This window comes from Aegilops tauschii, chromosome 5 (assembly GCF_002575655.3).
Source record: "Aegilops tauschii subsp. strangulata cultivar AL8/78 chromosome 5, Aet v6.0, whole genome shotgun sequence".
NCBI classification, from domain to species: Eukaryota; Viridiplantae; Streptophyta; class Magnoliopsida; order Poales; family Poaceae; genus Aegilops; species Aegilops tauschii.
The window spans coordinates 234,618,056-234,638,649 of NC_053039.3; the positions used below are offsets into that span (position 1 = coordinate 234,618,056).

A 20,594-nucleotide genomic window follows, 5' to 3' on the forward strand; every position below is an offset into this window, starting at 1 on the left:
AACCTGATCCTGCACACCAGCGCGCACATAGAAAGCATCAACACCAATATGCTTGGTGAGCTCATGCTTCACAGGATCGCGCGCAATGCTAATAGCACCTGTACTGTCAGATAAGAGCAGAGTCGGTGTAGTGACAGAAACACCAAAATCCTAAAGTAACCACCGTAACCAAGTCACCTCTGCCGTCAAAAGAGCCATGGCTCGCAACTCAGCCTCAGCACTCGAACGGGAAACTGCAATCTGTTTCTTCGTCTTCCAGGCAATGAGAGAACCACCAAGAAAAACACAGTAAGCAGAAAGTGAACGGCGATCAGAAGGATCACTAGCCCACGTAGCATCCGAATAGGCCTGAAGCTGTAAAGAACTGGAGCTAGGAAAGAATAGACGGTGAGAGATCGTGCCCCGAAGATATCGGAGAACACGAAGGAGATGACTATAGTGAACCGATGTGGGAGCAGAGACAAACTGACTCAGAATATGAACCGGATAAGAGATGTCCGGACGAGTGACAGCTAGATAGACAAGACTGCCAACAAGATGACGATAACGCGTCGGGTCAGGGAGAGGATCACCATCAGTAGCACGGAGGTGAACATTGAGCTCCATAGGAGTCTCAACAATGCGCTCGTCAGTAAGAGCAGCACGAGCAAGAAGATCCTGGATATACTTTTCCTGGGATATAAAAAAGCCATCAGAGGTAGAAGAGACTTCAATCCCAAGAAAGTAGCGAAGAGGTCCAAGATCAGACATAAGAAACTGCTCATTAAGACGGGCCTTTACAAAGGCAATATACTCGGGGTCATCCCCAGTGATGACCATGTCATCAACATAGAGAAGAAGAAGAGTCCGACCACGAGGAGAAAGGTGAATAAACAAGGCGGGATCATGAGCACTTGCTGAAAAACCAGCAGTAGTGACCACAGAGGCAAAACACTCAAACCAGGCGCGAGGGGCTTGCTTAAGGCCATAGAGAGAGCGACGAAGATGACATACCATGCCATCAGGAACAGAATACCCAGGGGGTGGCTGCATGTACACCTCCTCACGCAGCTCACCATTAAGAAAGGCATTCTTAACATCAAGCTGAGATATAGACCAGTGGCGTGCAGAGGCAACGGCAAGAAGTGTACGAACAGTGGTCATATGGGCCACAGGAGCAAAAGTGTCGTCATAATCACGACCATGCTCCTGTTGAAAACCACGAGCCACAAGACGAGCTTTGTGACGCTCAAGAGAACCGTCAGAGCGAGTCTTAACCTTGTAGACCCACTTACAAGTGATGGGACGGACTCCAGGAGGAAGAGAAACAAGATCCCAGGTACCAGTGCGTTCAAGAGCAGCAATCTCCTCTGCCATCGCAAACTGCTATTCAGGATGAACAACAGCCTGACGATAAGAAGTCGGCTCAAGAACAGCAGCACCAGCGGTGGGAAAACCAAAGCGATCAACAGGCGGACGAGGACGAGAACGCAAGCCATAAGTAGGCTGAGAGGAAGAGGACGACTCATCCAATGAGGCATCCACAGGTCGTGAACGACGAGTGTAATACTGAGGAAAAGATGGAACAATAGAAGGAGGAATCGCCAAGGTAGAATCGGGGGGTGGGGACGAAGAAGTCACCGGAGATGAAGGTGTAGAATCCGGTGACATGCTAGGCGAGGAGACCGGAGAAGAAGGTGGCTGCAAATCGACTAGAGGTGGAGAAGCAGAGGAAGTGAAACGAATAGGCACAGGCGCGACGGGGGTGATAGGTGAGTTAGGAAAAGTGAGGAAAGAGATATCCTCCACTGAAAAAATCGAGGAAGATGGGCGTGGGTAGAAGGGACGAGACTCATCAAAAGTCACATCTCGAGAGATACGCATCCGACGACTGATAGAATCCCAGCAACGATAGCCCTTATACTCATCACTGTAGCCTAAGAAGACACACTCAACAGACTGAGCGGTCAGTTTGGTGCGTTCGCGGGGGGCAAGAAGAACATAGCAAACACAACCAAACAAGCGAAGCATCGAATAATCGGGAGAACGATCAAAAAGACGCTCAAAAGGAACACCACCCTGCAAAGCAGCGGACGGCTGAAGGTTGATGAGATAGGCGGAAGTGGAGATAGCCTCAGCCCAAAAATGAGGCGGAAGAGAGGCGGCGATCATCATCGCACGAGCCGTCTCAAGAAGGTGACGATGCTTGCGCTCAGACACACCATTCTGAGCATGAGCACCAGGACAAGAGAACCGGGCAAGAGTACCCTGCTCAGCAAGGACACCACGCAACATCTTAGAGATATACTCGCCAGCGGAGTCAGCACGAAAAACACGAATGGGTGAAGAGAACTGAGTATGAACCATGGTAGCAAAACGCTTATAAATAGACAACACCTCACTACGAGAAGTCATGAAATAAAGCCATGTGTAACGAGAGAAATCATCTATAAAAATAATATAGTATTTATGACCACCTTTCGAAGCGAAAGGAGCCGGCCCCCATACATCAGAATGGACTAAATCGAAAGGACGCTTAGACACTGACTCACTATGTGAATATGCTAACTGAATCTGCTTGCCAAGACGACAACCCTGACACTCTAAAGAGACATCTCCTGAGACAGACCCCAGAAGACCTCGACGAACTAAAGACGACAACCGAGAACCACACAGATGACCAAGTCGATGATGCCACTGCTTGAAGGAACCAGTAGCAGAGGCGACAGAAGCAGAGGAACTGGCGATGGTGGTGGCAGCGGAAGGAACATGAAGCCAGTCCAACTCCCAAAGACCCTGAGAATCACGGCGGCGAGGGCTAGCCCCAACCAGAGTGTGCGTGCGACGGTCCTGGACAGAACAAGAGTCAACGTCAAGGATGACACGACAACCAGAATCAGTAAGTTGACCAGCAGAAAACAGATTCATGGTAAGCCGAGGAACATGAGCAACATCAGGAACAGAATAAGGAGTGGAAAGATTGCCTCTACTAGCAACAGAAAGTGGAGTACCATCAGCAGTGAAGACATGAACAGGAGAATCCAGCGATCGAAGAGAGGACAAAGCGGAAGAATGAGAAGACATATGAAAAGAAGCTCCAGAGTCCAGAACCCATGGGGATGTACCTGACTGTGTAGAGGGCGGTTGCTCAATGCGGGAAGCATCAGTCACAGAACCAGCAGTACCCGTCGAGGAAGAACCTGAAGCCGCGAGCAGACGCTTAAGTCTCAGAATATCCTGCTCAGTCAAAGCAATGGCTGAAGCTGTCGAGGGAGATGACGAAGTCCCTGAGGATGATGATCGCGCCTTGCGCAGGTGTTTCCGCTTTGTGTAGCACTGGGACTCAATATGACCATCATTGTTGCAGTAGTCACAATGTGGACGGGGGCGACCTGAGCCTCCAGAAGGAGTGGGCAAGAGCGGCGGAGCACTCGAGCGAGAATGGGTCGGTGCAGCAGGTGGAGTGGAAGAAGCCCGAGTAGCGAGCACAGAGGGAACCTCCAGCAAACCAGCACCACGTAAGCGAGTCTCCTCAGCACGAATCTCTGAAAGCGCCTCCATGAGAGAAATACGGCCACGAGCAAACAACTGAGCACGCCGGGGCTCAAACTCCTTACGGAGCCGAGACAGGAACTCGTAGACGCGATGAAACTCCAAATTGGCCTGGACAGCCTGGCAGCAGGGGCAAGTACGACAACCAGCACTGCGGAGAGAATCAAGCTGGCGCCAGATAGCAGAACTCTGTGCATAAAAGTCATCAACAGTAGAGTCACCCTGCTGAAGAGCATGCTCCTGACGAACCACAGAAAGGTATAAGGCATCACCAAAGGGCTCATAGCGCTGACGAAGACAGGTCCACATCTGAAAGACAGTAGGAAGACCCAGAAACTCAGAAGCAAACTGAGGCAGAACACTAGCAGTGAGAACAGCTGCAGCACGAGCATCATCATCAAGCCACTGGGTGTAAACAGACAAAGCACCATGATACGTCTGAAGAGCCTCCTCATAAGCCAAAACCCTCTCATCATAAGCACGATCAGCAGTCTCATCAGCAAGCTTAGCCGCATCCTTGGCGGCCTGATTAGCGTCCGTAGGAAGAACCAGTGGAGTCGGCGGAGTAGGGGCCACCGGAGGGACCGGACGTGGCGGACAGCAGACCTCGCCAGAAAGAACACCCCAGAGACGAATGCCACGCATGTGAATGCGCATGAAGCCAGCGAACTCTGTGTAGTTAGTACCATCGAAGATCACCGGACAGCGAGGGACAGCAACATAGCCCGATGCAGCAGACATTTTTTTTAGCAGAGATCCGAAATCAGCAGAAGCCGGACGAGGACGGCGGCTGGGAGCGGGATCCGGCACGGGAAGCCGGCGAAACCCAGCGAGAAGGGCAGCTGGGGGCGGGATCTGGTGCGGGGACGACGGGATCGGGGAGCACTGCCTGGACACGATCGGGGGGAGAGGGACAGCAGCCCAGCCTGGCGATCCACACGGCGGCGACGACGGCGGCAAGTGACGACGGGATCGGGGAGCACGGCGTCAACTCGATCGGGAGGAGAGGCAGCGGCCCAGTCGGGTCGGGCGATCCACACGGCGCTCGATCGGGAGGAGAGGCAGCGGCCTAGTCGGGTCGAGCGATCCACACGGCGCTCAATCGGGAGGAGAGGCAGCGGCGACGGGGAAACAGAGCGGCGGCCACAGAGGATAATGGCGTCGCGAGGCGGATCAATCAGCACGAGTTGCAGCGTGCAAAAAATTGACCTAGCTCTAATACCATGTTAGGAAAATATGCAACTTGTATTCCCATGAGGCCATAGGCCGATATATATACATGTACAGGTGTGGAACATATGCAGGAAACCCCTTATACAACGGGATAAATACAAAGGGGTACATGACTTATATTATAACTCTAACAGTCCTGTCCTTCAATACGCGGATGACACTCTAATTATCATAAAGGCAGACGAAGATAACCTTGCCTCCCTAAAATCTATCCTGCTCAATTTCTCCCTCGCCACGGGTCTCCACATCAATTTTGCTAAAAGCACTTTTGCCCCAATCCATGTTGACCCTTCTGTGGCCGCTCGCATGGCAAGTATGTTGGGTTGCTCGGTCGCTACTTTCCCGCAGAACTATCTTGGTCTCCCTTTGTCTACCCACAAACTTCGTCTAATAGATTTCCACCCGTTAATTGCTAAGGTTGACAAATGGTTAGCTGGTTGGCGAGGACACCTCTCTGCGGCCGGTAGGGCAGTTCTTGTCAACTCTGTAATTCGAGCTCTTCCCACCTATGCTATGAGCGTTATGCTGCTTCCTGTTGGTTCTATTCAGGAGATTGACAAGCGGTGCCGTGCTTTCTTTTGGGCTGGCGATGACCACGTGAATGGGGGTCAATGCAAAGTTGCTTGGGCAGACGTCTGTGCCCCCACTAAGAAGGGCGGCCTGGGCTTTAGATGCCTTCGTACTCGTAATATTTGCCTGCTTCTAAAATCCCTCAGTAAAATACACCATCCCGGTCTTGGCTCTTGGGACTCTTGGCTTGCCTCCACGTATGGTTGGGAAGGCGGGCACTACATTGGTGACACTCATAGACTACACACAATTGTTTGGAAGGACCTCCTGTCTGGTCTCCCTTTCTTCCGCTCTATTACCCACGTCAAGATCGGTAACGGTGTCTCAACCGCGTTTTGGTTGGATCTATGGATCGGCAACGATACCTTGGCTGCTCGCTTCCCAAGTCTTTTCTCCCATGTTACAAAACCTAATGTATCTGTTGCGTTTGTTCTTTCGGCGGAGGATCTTCGTCTTTCGTTACAACCACGTCTGACCATCGCTGCTACTAACGAGCTTCTTTGCATGCGTACTGTTTTAGCCACAGTTAACTTGGTGCCGCAGGTACCGGATAACCGTTTATGCAGGATCAACGATAAGCCTCTTTCTGTTGCTTCTGCGTATGGAGCTGCTTTCTCATCTCGGCCGGATGATCAGTTCTCTGAATTCATCTGGAGGAAGAACTATGCGACTAATCGGTGTAGGTTATTTATCTGGCTGGCGCATCGAGGAAGACTGTTTACCAACGAGCGTCGCTTCCGGAGGGACCTAACGGACTCCGATACCTGCCCTTTCTGTTCGGAAACGGAGTCTACTTCCCACATGCTAATTCACTGCCATGTTGCCGCTCAAGCTTGGATGACTGTGGACTCGCTAAACATCAACCCTTCAGATTGTTCTTCCATCCAAGACCTGCAAGGGCGTTCACCTGCTTGCAACTTTCGCAATACGGTTACTATGTCCATCCTCTGGAGCCTGTGGAATAGAAGGAACGCTAAAGTTTTCAAGCAAGAAGATGAGTCTTTGGGCTGCGTTCTTCGGCGGGCATCGCAAGACCTCTTTCTTTGGGCTCATCGATGTGGAAAGGAGAATCGCAAACAAATTCTGATCGACTGGGGAATCATGTTGTCCCGGCTAGATGTAGCATAGTAGTTTTTATTTGATGTTTCCCTCTTTTCCTTTGCCCCTCCCTCTGTATATATTCTCTTTTAAACTTTAAAATTAATAAATGAGTTCAGGCTGGCTTTTGCCCGCCGTAGTTCCCTCAAAAAAAAAAACATGTGTATATAGTAGGTGTATGTAACCAGAATTGTGCCATAAACATCCAGAGCAGGCAAGGGATTGTGCTAATTGTGCCATAAATATCCAGAGAGTTGTGTTAATTCGGTCTACCTGGTTTATTCAGTCATCGAGAGATGAAGACCGATCCGACCGGTCTTTATGGGTTCGGTCTCTGTCTTTACAGGTCCGGTCTTTGGTTTTTATGCCCGGGCTTAGCTAGGGCCATGTGTGTGTGCAGGAGCAGTTTGGCTGGATCAACTTTGGTCTTTTTCTGCTACAAGGTGCATGGAGAAGCTACAACAACAAATAGAAAATGGAGAAGCTACAACAACAAATAGAAACAATAAAATAATATTGTGCAACTTGCATGAAAGTTTTTTTTTCTGGGTCAATTTGCTGAGAGAGCTTGAAACAGGTGGACAGGCTACCGAGGCGCGCGGAGAACCATATCATGAGGATCATGTTCTGTAGGGGCATCGAGCGATGCATGAATATGTTGGCTGACACGATGTGGGGTGAAGCATGGTTGCAGTGGCACAAGTTCGGCTGTGGTCAAACACATAAGGCGGATGGCCTGAATAGTCTGGCGGATTAACAGGATGTCGGTTGGAATAGAAAACGGTGGTGATATCGGCGACAATGACATAGGAGCATGATGTTGATTGTGGCCGACTTCTGGGCGTGGAAAAAGAGCGCCGGCCCGAGGACTTGTGTGCTTCGACATGGCGAGTGTGAGGGGTTGGTTCAAACATCAGAGCTTGGAGTTGACGGTGATGCAAGGGTGGACTGGTCATTCACCATGGCGTCATGTTGAAGGTGGAGCTGGAGTCTGAGGGAAGACTTCAGTCGGCGCTGAGGAGGGGATACGACGTAAATAGACGGAGAGTCAAAGCCTATTTCAGTGAGAAGCGAGTGACATATTATTCGGGCTGGAGCATAGTGGTCCAGTCTAAAGGATGCGTGAACCTCGGCATCGGTCGGTGATGATCGGTGGTTCTCTGCAGTGGGGGTTGAGGTGGTGTGGGCTAGCTACTTGGGAGACTTCGACCGAGACAGCAGAGGCTCCACGCGGTGATAGTGGCGAGGCGTGCGGCAAGCGCGGGACATGACGACATGCCAAGGCATTGGTAGTCAGACAAAGTGTGCAGAGGGTGTTGAAGCAGCATTGGCCTTACCAAATTCAAGTTGGTGACTGAGTCTATCGGTACCAGGAGATGGATGCGAGTTGACCATGGAGAATCCAAGAAAGTGGTGGAAATTATGAAATGTCAAAAGCTTGAAGAGCATATGGCCGTATATTCCGTGGTGTTCAGTGCACATGACAAAGTGCGGATGACAAGTACAGAAGGAGGCGGATTGCTATAGTTTGGGTATGTAAAAGACTATCCAGAAAAGAAGGTGAGACGACTGCGAGGATGTTGAGTCTTATATGTGGTTCAGTATTTTAGGTGTCCACTTTTATGCAGATCTGCAATTAGTGTGTGATGGCGTTGAGTGGATACTCTAAAAGTTGGGAGCGAAAACTAGAGTGCAGAGGAACTTAATTTCTCTCGAGTGTTGACTGTGGTCAAGAAAAGAAGAGACTATAGTTGCAGTCACGTGGAGTCTGGGAGTAGTAGCGGTGCTCATGGGATAAGCTCTAGTCCAATGTACATTGAAGATTGATACATACACGAAATCAAGGTGGCGAGAATATTCGCGAAGGTAGAGTTTGTTGGAGTATCGAATATTTTTTACAACGGTTGGACTCTGAGTCGTAGGGTGTGTAGTCAGAGTATGGAGTCATGTCCTTGTAGGACACTTGTATCATAGACCTACTATATAATGTAGGGGTAGACACACAATGTAATCTATCTATACCTAGTAATAAAGAGGGGATTGTTTCTGCCTGTCCGTTGCGCATTTTGCAGAAAATCTCCTGAATTTTCAGGGAATCAACCCACGGTCCACCCTTAAGTGACAGGAAGACGGTTTTTTTGGGCAATTTGAGGATTTGCCCCATCTTTCCTTGCACTTTGAGGATTTGCCCTCGATTTTGTTGTAACTTAGGATTTGCCACTACTTTCTCAAAAACTTGATGATTTGCCCTTTATGCCTGGTTTGAGATTACACTACAAAACGGATGACCAATATACCCTCTCTCCAAAACCAACTCAAAGTTCATCCGGCAGCCCACTCCTCGTACTGTTGTGCTGCTTTCCTCTCTTTATGCTCCGGTGCCGTCGTTGAAGTTGCCGCTCCTCTCTCCACATGCTCTGCTGCCCACGAGCAGATGCTTCTGCTCTTCTCATCACCACCACCTCCATCCTCTACAACGGCATGTGCTCGAGGGGCAACTCCGGCATTCGTCCATGGGCGAGATGCTCGGGCATGGCGCATCACTTGTAATTGTAGAGCCGTGAGCTCTCCTCGCAAGGTATCTCACCTCCCTGCGTTAGTCTCCCATGACAGCGCGCACCCCATTGTCCTTCACGAGTTCCAACAGCCACGCGTGCATCTCCACAGCCGCGGTCACCGTGGCGCGGACACGATGTCCAAGTCGCCATTAGTGAGCAATCGCAGAGCGGCGCTCAGGGGCTGTGTCACGAACGCCATGTCGCGCGGCCTCCTCTACTCATGCGCGCCGCGGTTTCTTGTAGTCGTGGCACCGCTCCTCGCGGCGACGTCTGGCACGTACCCCATGTCGGCCATGCTGCTCGCCGTGGTTGTGTGCGTGGCCACCGTCAGCCTCGTGCGGCGTCGTCCAACGCATTGATAGATGAGGGCCTGCTCGGCGCCTCAACAAGTACGCCAGCCAGACAAGTTGTTGTAGGTCGAGCCCGGCCGCTATGGCCGCCACGCGCAGGGCCGCCTCGCCGACTGTGGTCGCTTGGCTGAAGGTTGATCTCGGGCGCTGCGGCTGCCGCGCGCAGCACCGTCTGCCGACCGCGGTCGCCAACACTGGCACCCGCCGCGCCGTCCGCCACAAAGCCTCAACATCGACGGCTGCAGGTCAAGCCAGTCGTTGTGGCCGCTGCGAGCACAAACGCCGGCAGCCGGGCACCCGTCACGCTGTCCTCTCAGGGGCTGGGCTAAGGTCATCTCAATTGCAGGGGTATTTTAGACATCTTATAGTGGGCTCCCCTCGTCAGGGGCAATTCATCAAACTGCAGGCAAAGGTGTGGCAAATCGTAAGTTACAATGAAAACGAGGGCAAATCCTCAAAGTGCAAGGAAACATGGGGCAAATCCTCAAATTCCCCTTTTTTTCATAAATGATAAGTGTCACATGTCAGGTGCGTGGCACTCCGGCCCTGACGTTTTTTATGACAATTCCAGTCATGGCAAGGATGGAAAATTCCAGTGACACGACAAGTTTCTGTCAAAAAGAAACTGAAGCACGAAAGTTGCCATGCTTGGCAATTAAAGTTGCCATCCTCGCGTCATTAAACTTGTCATAAAAAACATTGAGAGTTGACATGTGCTTGTACCTGACGTGTGGCACTTATTAGGGTCCTTTTTTATTTTTACAAAACCCCTGCCTTCTCTAGTAATTAACCAACAGTCCACCTTTAGGTGACAAGAATTAAAGTGAAAATCCCTTGATATTTGGGTTAATCAACCTGCAGTCCATCTACAACAAATGCTTTTAAAAAATATTCATATCTTTTAAACCCTAACTCCAATTTTAACATGTTATATATGAACTTTGATTAGAAAAATATGTAGAATCTAAATATGATGTTATGTTACCTGTTAACCATTTTTGCTTTTTAGGGTGCAACCTTAATCAATAGCGCATGATCTGTCTTTTTTCATACCGGCGCCAATCTGGATTGCAAATGAACACCTCAACAAAACCAAATTGGAGACGAAAGAAACCATCAATAATCACGCATGCACGCCACGGCAAAACTTCACGGGGGGAATAAGAAAACAGATTTCTCATCTTATGCTGAGAGAGAGCGACGCCTTAGGATTGACCACATTCAAACGTGTTGTGGTTGTGTGAGCACGGAGGACACCGTCGGCGAGGGTGGGGAGGATAAATGGCAACACATATGGGATACCATGGTCAAATAAAGGACCTGGACCTATTGGGGTCTTGAGTCATGGTTATTGGGTTAGGGGCATGTGGTATTTTTTTTTCTCCCGTTGCAACGCACGAGCTCTTTTGCTAGTGCCAACATCATAGCATATGGACGCAGGGAGAGCCGCCGACATGTGCCGGTTCCCTGGTGTCTGGGATGCGTCATTGGTATCATGGGGTGGAGCGCACATAGTCAGCCCCTGGGGTGTAGCCAAGCTTGGTGAACCTTGTTAACAAATCTCGGTGTCGTGCCTCGTGTGATTGCTCAGTAGATCGAATGCGTACCTCGGATTAATTTTAACACCACGTAGGCAAGTCATAGCTGGGTAGGACCTGCGATGAACTACTTATCCACATTTAGGACCTAGATATGCATTCTCATACTTACGGGACCCAACTGACAGAACTCAAATACTTTCAGGACCTCCGATACCTCTTACTCTAATCTATGCAAATGGAATTGAAATAATTAGACAGCTTATCCAATTACTTTCTCATTGGTACCCATGGTATTGACGTCATTGGATTGAGTTGCCATACATGATCTTTTCCCTGACCAAGCCATTTATTTTGGTGACAAATAATTCAAGAAATTCATAACTAGCGTGACATGGATGCATTCAAATGATTAAGAACCCAACTTGTTCACCAAGCAGTCAAATATGGCTATATTATCAAAAGAACATGAACCAATATGGCTATTACAGAAAGAGGAATCTTACAATTAATGTTGTTCAGCACCATATATCAATATAGTTGACCTCTGACTTTCTAAATGCAGTCACTATGACAGTATGAGTCGTCGCACTATTGTTGAGGTTATATGTGGTAGTTCCTTCTATGACAATTAAATTGATTTCTCTTACCAAGTGGAACCTTTCTTTTAGATCACTCAAGCTATGGATGGTCTTGAGGCTTTATGGCGTGGAAAATCTGCAGAGTTATATCAGAAAGCACATACAATTGGCTGAACATTTTGAACAACTTGTACTATCTGACTCAAGATTTGAGGTAAAAGAAGAAATGAACCAATTAATATATATTTAATGAGATTATTAAACTCTCTCGCTGTAGTTTAAAGGCACATTATAGTTTATTCTTCAGTTGGAAATCTTTATTTTACAAATTTCTTATTTACTTCATTAATTCAGGTTGTGACTCCGAGACTTTTTTCCCTTGTTTGTTTCCGCCTTCTGCCCCCAACTTCTGAGTATGAGGGTGGTCGTCAACTTAACTATGACCTAATGGATGCCGCTAACTCAAGTGGGAAGATCTTCATCTCACATACGGTTGGTTATTAGCAGATCTGTCGATGATCTGGATATCTATTCATGAAGCATAATCCACTGATTTCCTTTATGGTTCCTATTTCAACAGGTTCTTGCTGGCAAATTTGTCTTGAGATTTGCGGTTGGAGCACCGCTGACAGAGGAGCAACATGTGGATGCCGCTTGGAAGCTCTTGCAAGATGAGGCCACCAAGCTCTCAGGAAGTGCGTAGGTTATTATAATGGCAATTGCTCATTGATTAAGCTGTACTGTTCATGACTATTAGGCCGCGCTTGGTATGGTTGTAATTCGATACAGGTGTATTTAACTTCCGGGTGTAACTTACCGGTCTAGAGCTATTTTCAGCTCGAAACCAAAACGACCGGCGGAGACCTGTATATTTTACAAGGGTATTCAGATGGAAAACGAGAATCCAAACAGGGACTTATCATGATAAGCTTTTACAGCTGCTCAAACAGTTTTTGAAAGAAGCTTGGACAGTTGAAATACGAAACTACTATATGCATACTATCCTTCCTCGTCATGTTAAATCCAATGCTCTACTGAACTTTCATTCCATGCGCCAACGGCTTGATTTGGCGTATTGGATAAGAACCAGACAGGAAAATCCTTGGAATAATATTAACCCCCATATTAGTCCGAAACTGAGCACATTAGTTTGACCTGGGAGCAGTTATTGCGATAGTCCAGCTACCTAACCACCCTAAAATTGACCAAATTCAAATTTTGGTTTATAACTTATTGTTGTGGTAGAGGAGGATCATTACGTTGTGTGTTAATGGCATGTAGAAGATAGCATGATATACATTCGACTTTGACGCAAAATGGAGTTCTATGTTTCTTGACGCATCTGCGGAGCAGAACATGACACATATACTTCCTCCGTTCCTAAATGTAAGTCTTTATAGAGATTTCACTAGGTGGACTACATACGGAGCAAAATGAATGAATCCACACTTAAAATGCATCTATATACATTCGTATGTAGTTCATAGAGAAATCTCTATAAAGACTTATATTTAGGAACGGAGGAAGTATTTGACATGCATCGTCCATGGAATATTTGATTTGATGGGCACCTGTGTTTCTTTACGTTCATGTGCTGGTTTAAACAATGTTGGCTATATGCATATTCCAGAAAAGGGTGCGGGTTTAGAGAATGTTGGCTCAAACTGTAGAATGTAAAACCTTGTAGATCGCTAAACATATTTTGTTTGGAGGGATATTGATGTTTTTTTAAAAGAAAAGGTAGATCTTGTTTTACCTTATGCATTCAAAACGGCCGGAGCCCGAATGACCAAGGTCATTTTACATGAAGGCGATGTAAGCGCTGCCCTGAGTGTGCAGTAGGCCATCGCCAAGCCTGAAGGGAAACAGGAAGAAGAGAAGAAGGAAAAAAAAGGGGTGTGTGTGGGGTGGGGGGGGGGGGATTTCTGCGCAACTAGACTTGCGTCATTACATCAGCCCAAGTAGTTAGAAGTTCCTTTGCATTCTCTGCTAGTGACTCGCAGTCACCAGAGCATGAAAAGTTCCGCAATCTCGTTAAGAACCTTCCTGCCCGTCCAGAGGTTGTTATGGAAGACTTGTGCATTCCTAGCATGCCAAAGTGCCACTGTGCATGCTGCGAAGAAGATGTTCCAAAGCGCGCCATATGCCTCCCGCGCCACTACAGAAGCCAGGAGGTCTTTTGCAGTTGCGGTGGAGGTTGCAGGTTCCAGAAGGTCGGCTTTGGCCCACACGACTTGGGCAAGCTTGCATCTGAGTAGGATATGATGCATGGTCTCAGCTGCTGGGCATAGATCACATCCATTGTGTTTGACAACCCTTGTCCATTGCTTCCTCGGCATGTTGTCTCTCGCATTGTGCCTGTCTCTGAGGGCTATCCAAAGGAAGACGCGGTGTCGTTTGGGTATGATTCTGTCCCAGACGAAGGGAGCCGATGGGCAGTCCATCCCTCTGAAGGTGAGCAGCTTATAAAAGTATGTCGTTGATATCTTGTTGTCAAAAGCCACTGGCCGTTTGGTGTCTGATCTATCAGCATTCAGTGAGATATTGCTTAGCAGGCCGTTGAGTGCCTCCAGCTCTTGCAGCGTCGTGTGGGAGAGATTGGGGTGTAGTTGCATCATCCAGTGACCATTGGAGTACTGGGAGGCGATAGTGCAAAGCTTTGATGTGGAGAAGGTGAAAAGGGTCGGAAAAGAGTGGATGAGCCGGCCACCTTCCATCCAAAGATCAAACCAGAATGAAATTTTTGTGCCATCTCCGAGTTCACATCTTGTAGACTGTAGAACTAGCTGGAGAGAAGACTTGAGGCAGTGCCATATTGCAGTGTCGGTACTGTGCACTGTGATGGGTATTGTCTATCACACGACAATACCCATCACAGTGCACAGTACCGGGATATTGATGTTTCGGGATCAATATCCAATCCAAACACATTTCCCTTGCTGCAGTACACCAGTTTTGAGAGAAAACTTATCATCAGAAACAGGGGACACTGATAGACGTTGCAGCAATTCCGAAGCAAGGGGTCATTAGTGTAACTCTGAATTATATCATCAAGCCAAGCAGGCTGAGCGGAGGAAATGTGATGGAACTCTGGCAATGTGTCACTGGCAGTAGATGACCTTCTGGACAGTGAATTAGCTGCACTATTTTCAACACCCTTCTTATATACAATGATGTATTGCAACCCTAGCAGCTTAGTCAGTGCTTTCTGCTGCCATCTAGTGTGCAGTCTTTGTTCAGATAAACAAGCTAGACTGTGCTGGTCAGTTTTAATGATAAATTCAGAAAGCTGCAAGTACTGGCGCCAATGCTCAACTACCAAGAGGATTGCCAAGTACTCCTTTTCATAGACTGATAAAGTTTGGTTTCTAGGCCCAAGGGCTTTTCTGACATAAGCAAGGGGGTGTCCATCTTGCATGAGTACTACTCCATACCCACATCACAGGCATCAGTTTCTACTACAAATGTCTTGGAAAAATCTGGAAGAGAAAGAACAGGGGCTGAAACTAATGCATGTTTAAGGAGCACAAAGGCTTGTTGCTCATTATCTGTCTGGTGAAAGGAACTCCCTTCTTTAGAAGGTTTGTTAAGGGCTTGCTCAACATGCCATAGTGAGAAATGAACTTCCTGTAATACCCGGCAAGACCCAAAAATCCTCTAACTTCCTTAGCAAAGACAGGCACTGGCCACTCCTTTATAGCAGAATTCTTAGAGGGATCAGTAGCAACTCCTTGACCACTTATTATATGCCCCAGGTAACCAATTTGAGTTTGGGAAAATGCACATTTGGACAGCTTGACCAACCACTGATGTTTGAGTAACAGTTGTAGCACTTCTGCCAGATGTTGTACGTGTTGTGCATAGGAAGCACTGAAAACCAGGATATCATCAAAGAAGACCACTGCATATTTTCTGAGACAAGGAGACAAGGTGTCATTCATAGCAAACAGAAAAGTGTTAGGTCCTCCAGTTAAACCAAATGACAGAACCAGGAACTCAAAATGGCCAATGTGAGTTTGAAAAGCAGTTTTATGCTCTTCTCCAGGAGCCAGCCTGATTTGGTGATAACCAGCTCTGAGATCTAACTCGGGAAACCAACTGGAGCCTGCCAATTCATCCAACAATTCATCAATAACTTGTATTGGATACTTGCTTTTAACGGTGATAGTATTCAACTGCCTATAGTCAAACACAGGTCTCCAGGTCGTCCTTCTTCTATACTAAGATCATGGGAGAGGATAAAAGCATTGTTGCTATGTCTAATCATCCCAGCTGCAAGCATTTCTTGAACTTGTTTTTCCATCTAATCCTTTAGGGCAGGAGCAATCCTGTAGGGTCAGATGGAAACAGGTTGAGCTCCAGGGATTAAGGGAATGGTGTGATCATACTTTCTTCTGGGAGGAAGGCCAATAAGAGCTGCAAAAACAAGAGCAAACTTATCCAATAATTCCTTTGTCGGTGTACTAAGATCTGGGTCCTCAGTACCCCAGACTTGTGCACAGGCAGTAGCAGCCTTCCCGACGGCAAGGCTTGCCGGGGGGCAATTAAGAACAAGATCAAGACCAGTTGAAAAGATGCGAAGAAGACACCCAAGCCAGAGATTAGAAGTACAAAAGATCAAGCTTGGGGTTGCCGGCAAGTTAGTGAAGACTCGGCAAGCTCCGGGCCCAACAAGTTTCCACTGCCTTGCCACCACTCCACCTCATCGACCAGCTTGTCACTTGTCGTATAGGTGTCAAGCGGGCAAGCAGTTAGGTGAGCTTTTCCTGGGCACGTGGCAGCTCGCCGCCGAAGACGCAACTTTAATGACACCCGTTCCAGGATCGTGTCAAGGAAATATGAGGTAGATGGGCGAACGACACAGAAGGAGAGACAAGTCTTGTCGGGGAGCTCCATCAACATGACACCTAACGGCGCATTTAATGCGTTTGTCCTAACCCGTCAGAGTTAGGTATTTTTCACTATAGCCACTATTCGCCTTATGTAATTACCATTTTGCCACTATGGTGACCCCTTTCTCTATAAAAGGAGGCCCATGTCTACCTTTACAAAGGTCGACACTTTGCTCAATTACACGCATAACTGCACTTCCCGCGCAACCTTGCTGACAAGTAGCGCTCCTTGTACTTGTGCTCACACACTCAATACAACAAAGCAGGAGTAGGGTTTTACGCTTCACAGCGGCCCGAACCTAGGTAAACTTTGTGCGTTCTGCTAGTTCTGCTCTTTGTGCTTGCTTATCTCCCTAGTCGAACCGCAAAGGGGCCTTTGCTGGTCCCATACTATGCATGACATCTTTGGCGCGCCAGGCAGGGAGATCACTTGCGTGAACCTGATCTAGCAGTTAGCGCGTCAGCTTCATCATCTTCATCATCATGGATCCCAAGAAGAAGGGCGCCATAGCGGTCAGTCCTTCTATGTCCAAGTTGATGACGCCCATGCAAACGGGCGACGGCACGGGCGGCGACGGAGGAGGCGGAGGTCACGAGCAGTTTCCGCGACGTTCTGGCGATCAGAGCCAGGTGAGCGACATCGTCCGTGACAACCCACATGCCACCAGGTCCAAGGACGGAGCCATGCTGCCTGCGGGTGGCATGGCGAACTCCAAGGACGGCACGACGCCCTCAAAGTCACCCATGCCGGCGCACACATCACGACCATCTCAGGTCACGCGCGATGAGCAGCGCCATGCCATCGGCAGCTCCGAGCGTCCCCATGGCAAAGCCCCTATGTATCATTCTCAGGATGTGCAGGGCCAACATGCACGACAATATGCTGGCGAAAACAGGCCACGGTCGCAGGTTCGAGACGGAGCTCCTTCCATGTCTGTTGGAAGCAAGAACACCTCTCGTTCCTCACACCTTTCCATGCCATCAACGCCATCAGAAGTTGTTGCACGTGCACAATTGCTCCTGAACTTCCCTCATGTTGTGGAGAAGATGGAGTGGAGAGCTACTATTCAGAGCCTCCTTAGCTTCGCCAAAAACGACAAGCCGTAGTAGGTGGGGCCCTCACAGCAGCAGCCCACCGCTCCGGTGCGTGCTACCGGCGACAGGACTGGAGGTGATGCGGCCACGATGCAGTCCCCTCCACGACAACAACAGCGGCCGAGTCAGCGGGTCGACGCCCATGATGACATGTCCATGGTGTCGTCCGATCCACGAACTCACTGCGATCGGCGCCAAGTTCTTCAAGCACGGCGCGGAGAATATGCCCGTAGTACCATAGAATGACGACGGGAAGCACGCCGTCAATCTGATAGGCGCGCAGGGCCCACTATTGATGAGCCCGCGCCAGTGTACACTAGATACTTACCTTATGAGGTGGGTTACCCAGCGTTTGCACGAGAGTTGCGACAAGTCCAGTGGCCCACTTCCCGACACTTCAAGCCAGAACTGCCGGAGAAATATGACGACAAGATTCATCCGTCACAGTCCTATGCATATACACCATCGCGTTGCAAGCTGCCGGGGCTCGTGACAAGAAGATCCTCGCCAACTACTTTCCTTGGCGCTAAAGCCTAATATTTGATCATGGTTGATGAACTTGCCGGAGAACTCCATCTCCTCGTGGTTGGGTCTATGCCATCATTTCTTGGACAATAGGTAAGAAAATAAATGTAATCTAGGGATAACTAGAAATTCTCACCAAGCAACCTGAAAACTGATACCACTTGATAGAGGCGAGGGTCCCGATCTTTCGATTAGATGGTAACTATCGATTTGATGGAGACAACTTTGATGATTCGACTACAAACGTGCGCCCACGTTGCGCCTTAGTAATCGCTAAACCAATCTCCCGAGGTTACTGACAATGCCGGAAACACAATCAGCCTGACCACGAAGGTCTATTCTTGCAAGCAATCGAGGAACGAGCAAGAATATGATAAAGCAATCTAAATATTACAAATATATGAAGTATTGATAATGGTGTGGATTCGTAAGCAGTCTTCGCCTGGTCATTGGATACAAACTAAGTACACGAAGTTGCAATGGCTAACTTTTAACTAAACAAATCCCAAGTAAAAAAGCTACTAGATTGATCTACTTGTTGGAAATATGCCCTAGAGGCAATAATAAATAGGTTATTATTATATTTCCTTGTTCATGATAATCGTTTATTATCCATGCTAGAATTCTATTGATTGGAAACTCAGATACATGTGTGGATACATAGACAACACCATGTCCCTAGTAAGCCTCTAGTTGACTAGCTCGTTGATCAATAGATGGTTACGGTTTCTTGACCATGGACATTGGATGTCGTTGATAACGGGATCACATCATTAGGAGAATGATGTGATGGACAAGACCCAATCCTAAGCCTAGCACAAGATCGTGCAGTTCGTTTGCTAAGAGCTTTTCTAATGTCAAGTATCATTTCCTTGGACCATGAGATTGTGCAACTCCCGGATACCGTAGGAATGCTTTGGGTGTACCAAACGTCACAACGTAACTGGGTGGCTATAAAGGTGCACTACAGGTATCTCCGAAAGTGTCTGTTGGGTTGGCACGAATCGAGACTGGGATTTGTCACTCCGTGTAAACGGAGAGGTATCTCTGGGCCCACTCGGTAGGACATCATCATAATGTGCACAATGTGACCAAGGAGTTGATCACGGGATGATGTGTTACGGAACGAGTAAAGAGACTTGCCGGTAACGAGATTGAACAAGGTATCGGGATACCGACGATCGAATCTCGGGCAAGTAACATACCGATAGACAAAGGGAATTGTATACGGGATTGATTGAATCCTCGACATCGTGGTTCATCCGATGAGATCATCGAGGAGCATGTGGGAGCCAACATGGGTATCCATATCCCGCTGTTGGTTATTGACCGGAGAGTCGTCTCGGTCATGTCTGCATGTCTCCCGAACCCGTAGGGTCTACACACTTAAGGTTCGGTGACGCTAGGGTTATAGAGATATTAGTATGCGGTAACCTGAAAGTTGTTCGGAGTCCCGGATGAGATCCCGGACGTCACGAGGAGTTCCGGAATGGTCCGGAGGTAAAGATTTATATATGGGAAGTCTTATTTTGGTCGCCGGAAAAGTTTCGCACTTTATCGGTATTGTACCGGGAGTGCCGAAAGGGGTCCGGGGGTCCACCAAGGGGGTCCACCAGCCCCGGGGGGGCACATGGGCTGTAGGGGGTGCGCCTTGGCCTATATGGGCCAAGGGCACCAGCCCCAAGAGGCCCATGCGCCAAGAGATAAGAAAAAAGGGAGAGTCCTAAAGGGGGAAGGCACCTCCGAGGTGCCTTGGGGAGGAAGGACTCCTCCCTGGCCGCACCCTTCCTTGGAGGAAGGGCCAAGGCTGCGCCCCCCCCCTCTCCCTTGGCCCTATATATAGTGGGGGGGAGGGAGGGCAGCAATACCTAAGCCCTGGCGCCTCCCTCCCCCTCCCGTGACACCTTTTCCTCCCCGCTTGCGCTTGGCGAAGCCCTGCCGGGATCCCGCTACTTCCACCACCACGCCGTCGTGCTGCTGGATCTCCATCAACCTCTCCTCCCCCCTTGCTGGATCAAGAAGGAGGAGACGTCGCTGCTCCGTACGTGTGTTGAACGCGGAGGTGTCGTCCGTTCGGCGCTAGGATCATCGGTGATTTGGATCACGACGAGTACGACTCCATCAACCCCGTTCTCTTGAACGCTTCCGCTCGCGATCTACAAGGGTATGTAGATGCACTCATTCCCTCTCGTTGCTAGTAAACTCCATAGATTGATCTTGGTGATGCGTAGAAAATTTTGAATTTTTTCTACGTTCCCCAACAGTGGTATCAGAGCTAGGTCTATGCGTAGTTTCTATGCACGAGTAGAACACAAAGTAGTTGTGGGCGTCGATGTTGCCAATTCTTCTTGCCGCTACTAGTCTTATCTTGTTTCGGCGGCATTGTGGGATGAAGCGGCCCGGACCGACCTTACACGTACGCTTACGTGAGACAGGTTCCACCGACTGACATGCACTAGTTGCATAAGGTGGCTAGCGGGTGTCTGTCTCTCCCAATTTAGTCGGAATGGATTCGATGAAAAGGGTCCTTATGAAGGGTAAATAGAAATTGGCATATCACGTTGTGGTTTTACGTAGGTAAGAAACGTTCTTGCTAGAAACCTATAGAAGCCACGTAAAAGCA

General features: G+C 48.6%; 1 protein-coding gene across 1 annotated transcript in view; it reads left to right on the forward strand.

The window, feature by feature from the left end:
• Positions 1–12,458, forward strand: part of LOC109749204 (tryptophan decarboxylase 2) — a 33,303-nt gene extending 20,845 nt beyond the window's left edge. The window contains exons 11-13 of the mRNA XM_020308186.4: positions 11,550–11,673; positions 11,814–11,951; positions 12,040–12,458. Of these exons, the coding sequence (XP_020163775.1) occupies positions 11,550–11,673; positions 11,814–11,951; positions 12,040–12,162 (385 nt within the window). The 3' untranslated portion in view covers positions 12,163–12,458. The remainder of the gene's footprint in view (positions 1–11,549; positions 11,674–11,813; positions 11,952–12,039) is intronic.
• The last annotated feature ends 8,136 nt before the right edge of the window (positions 12,459–20,594 follow it).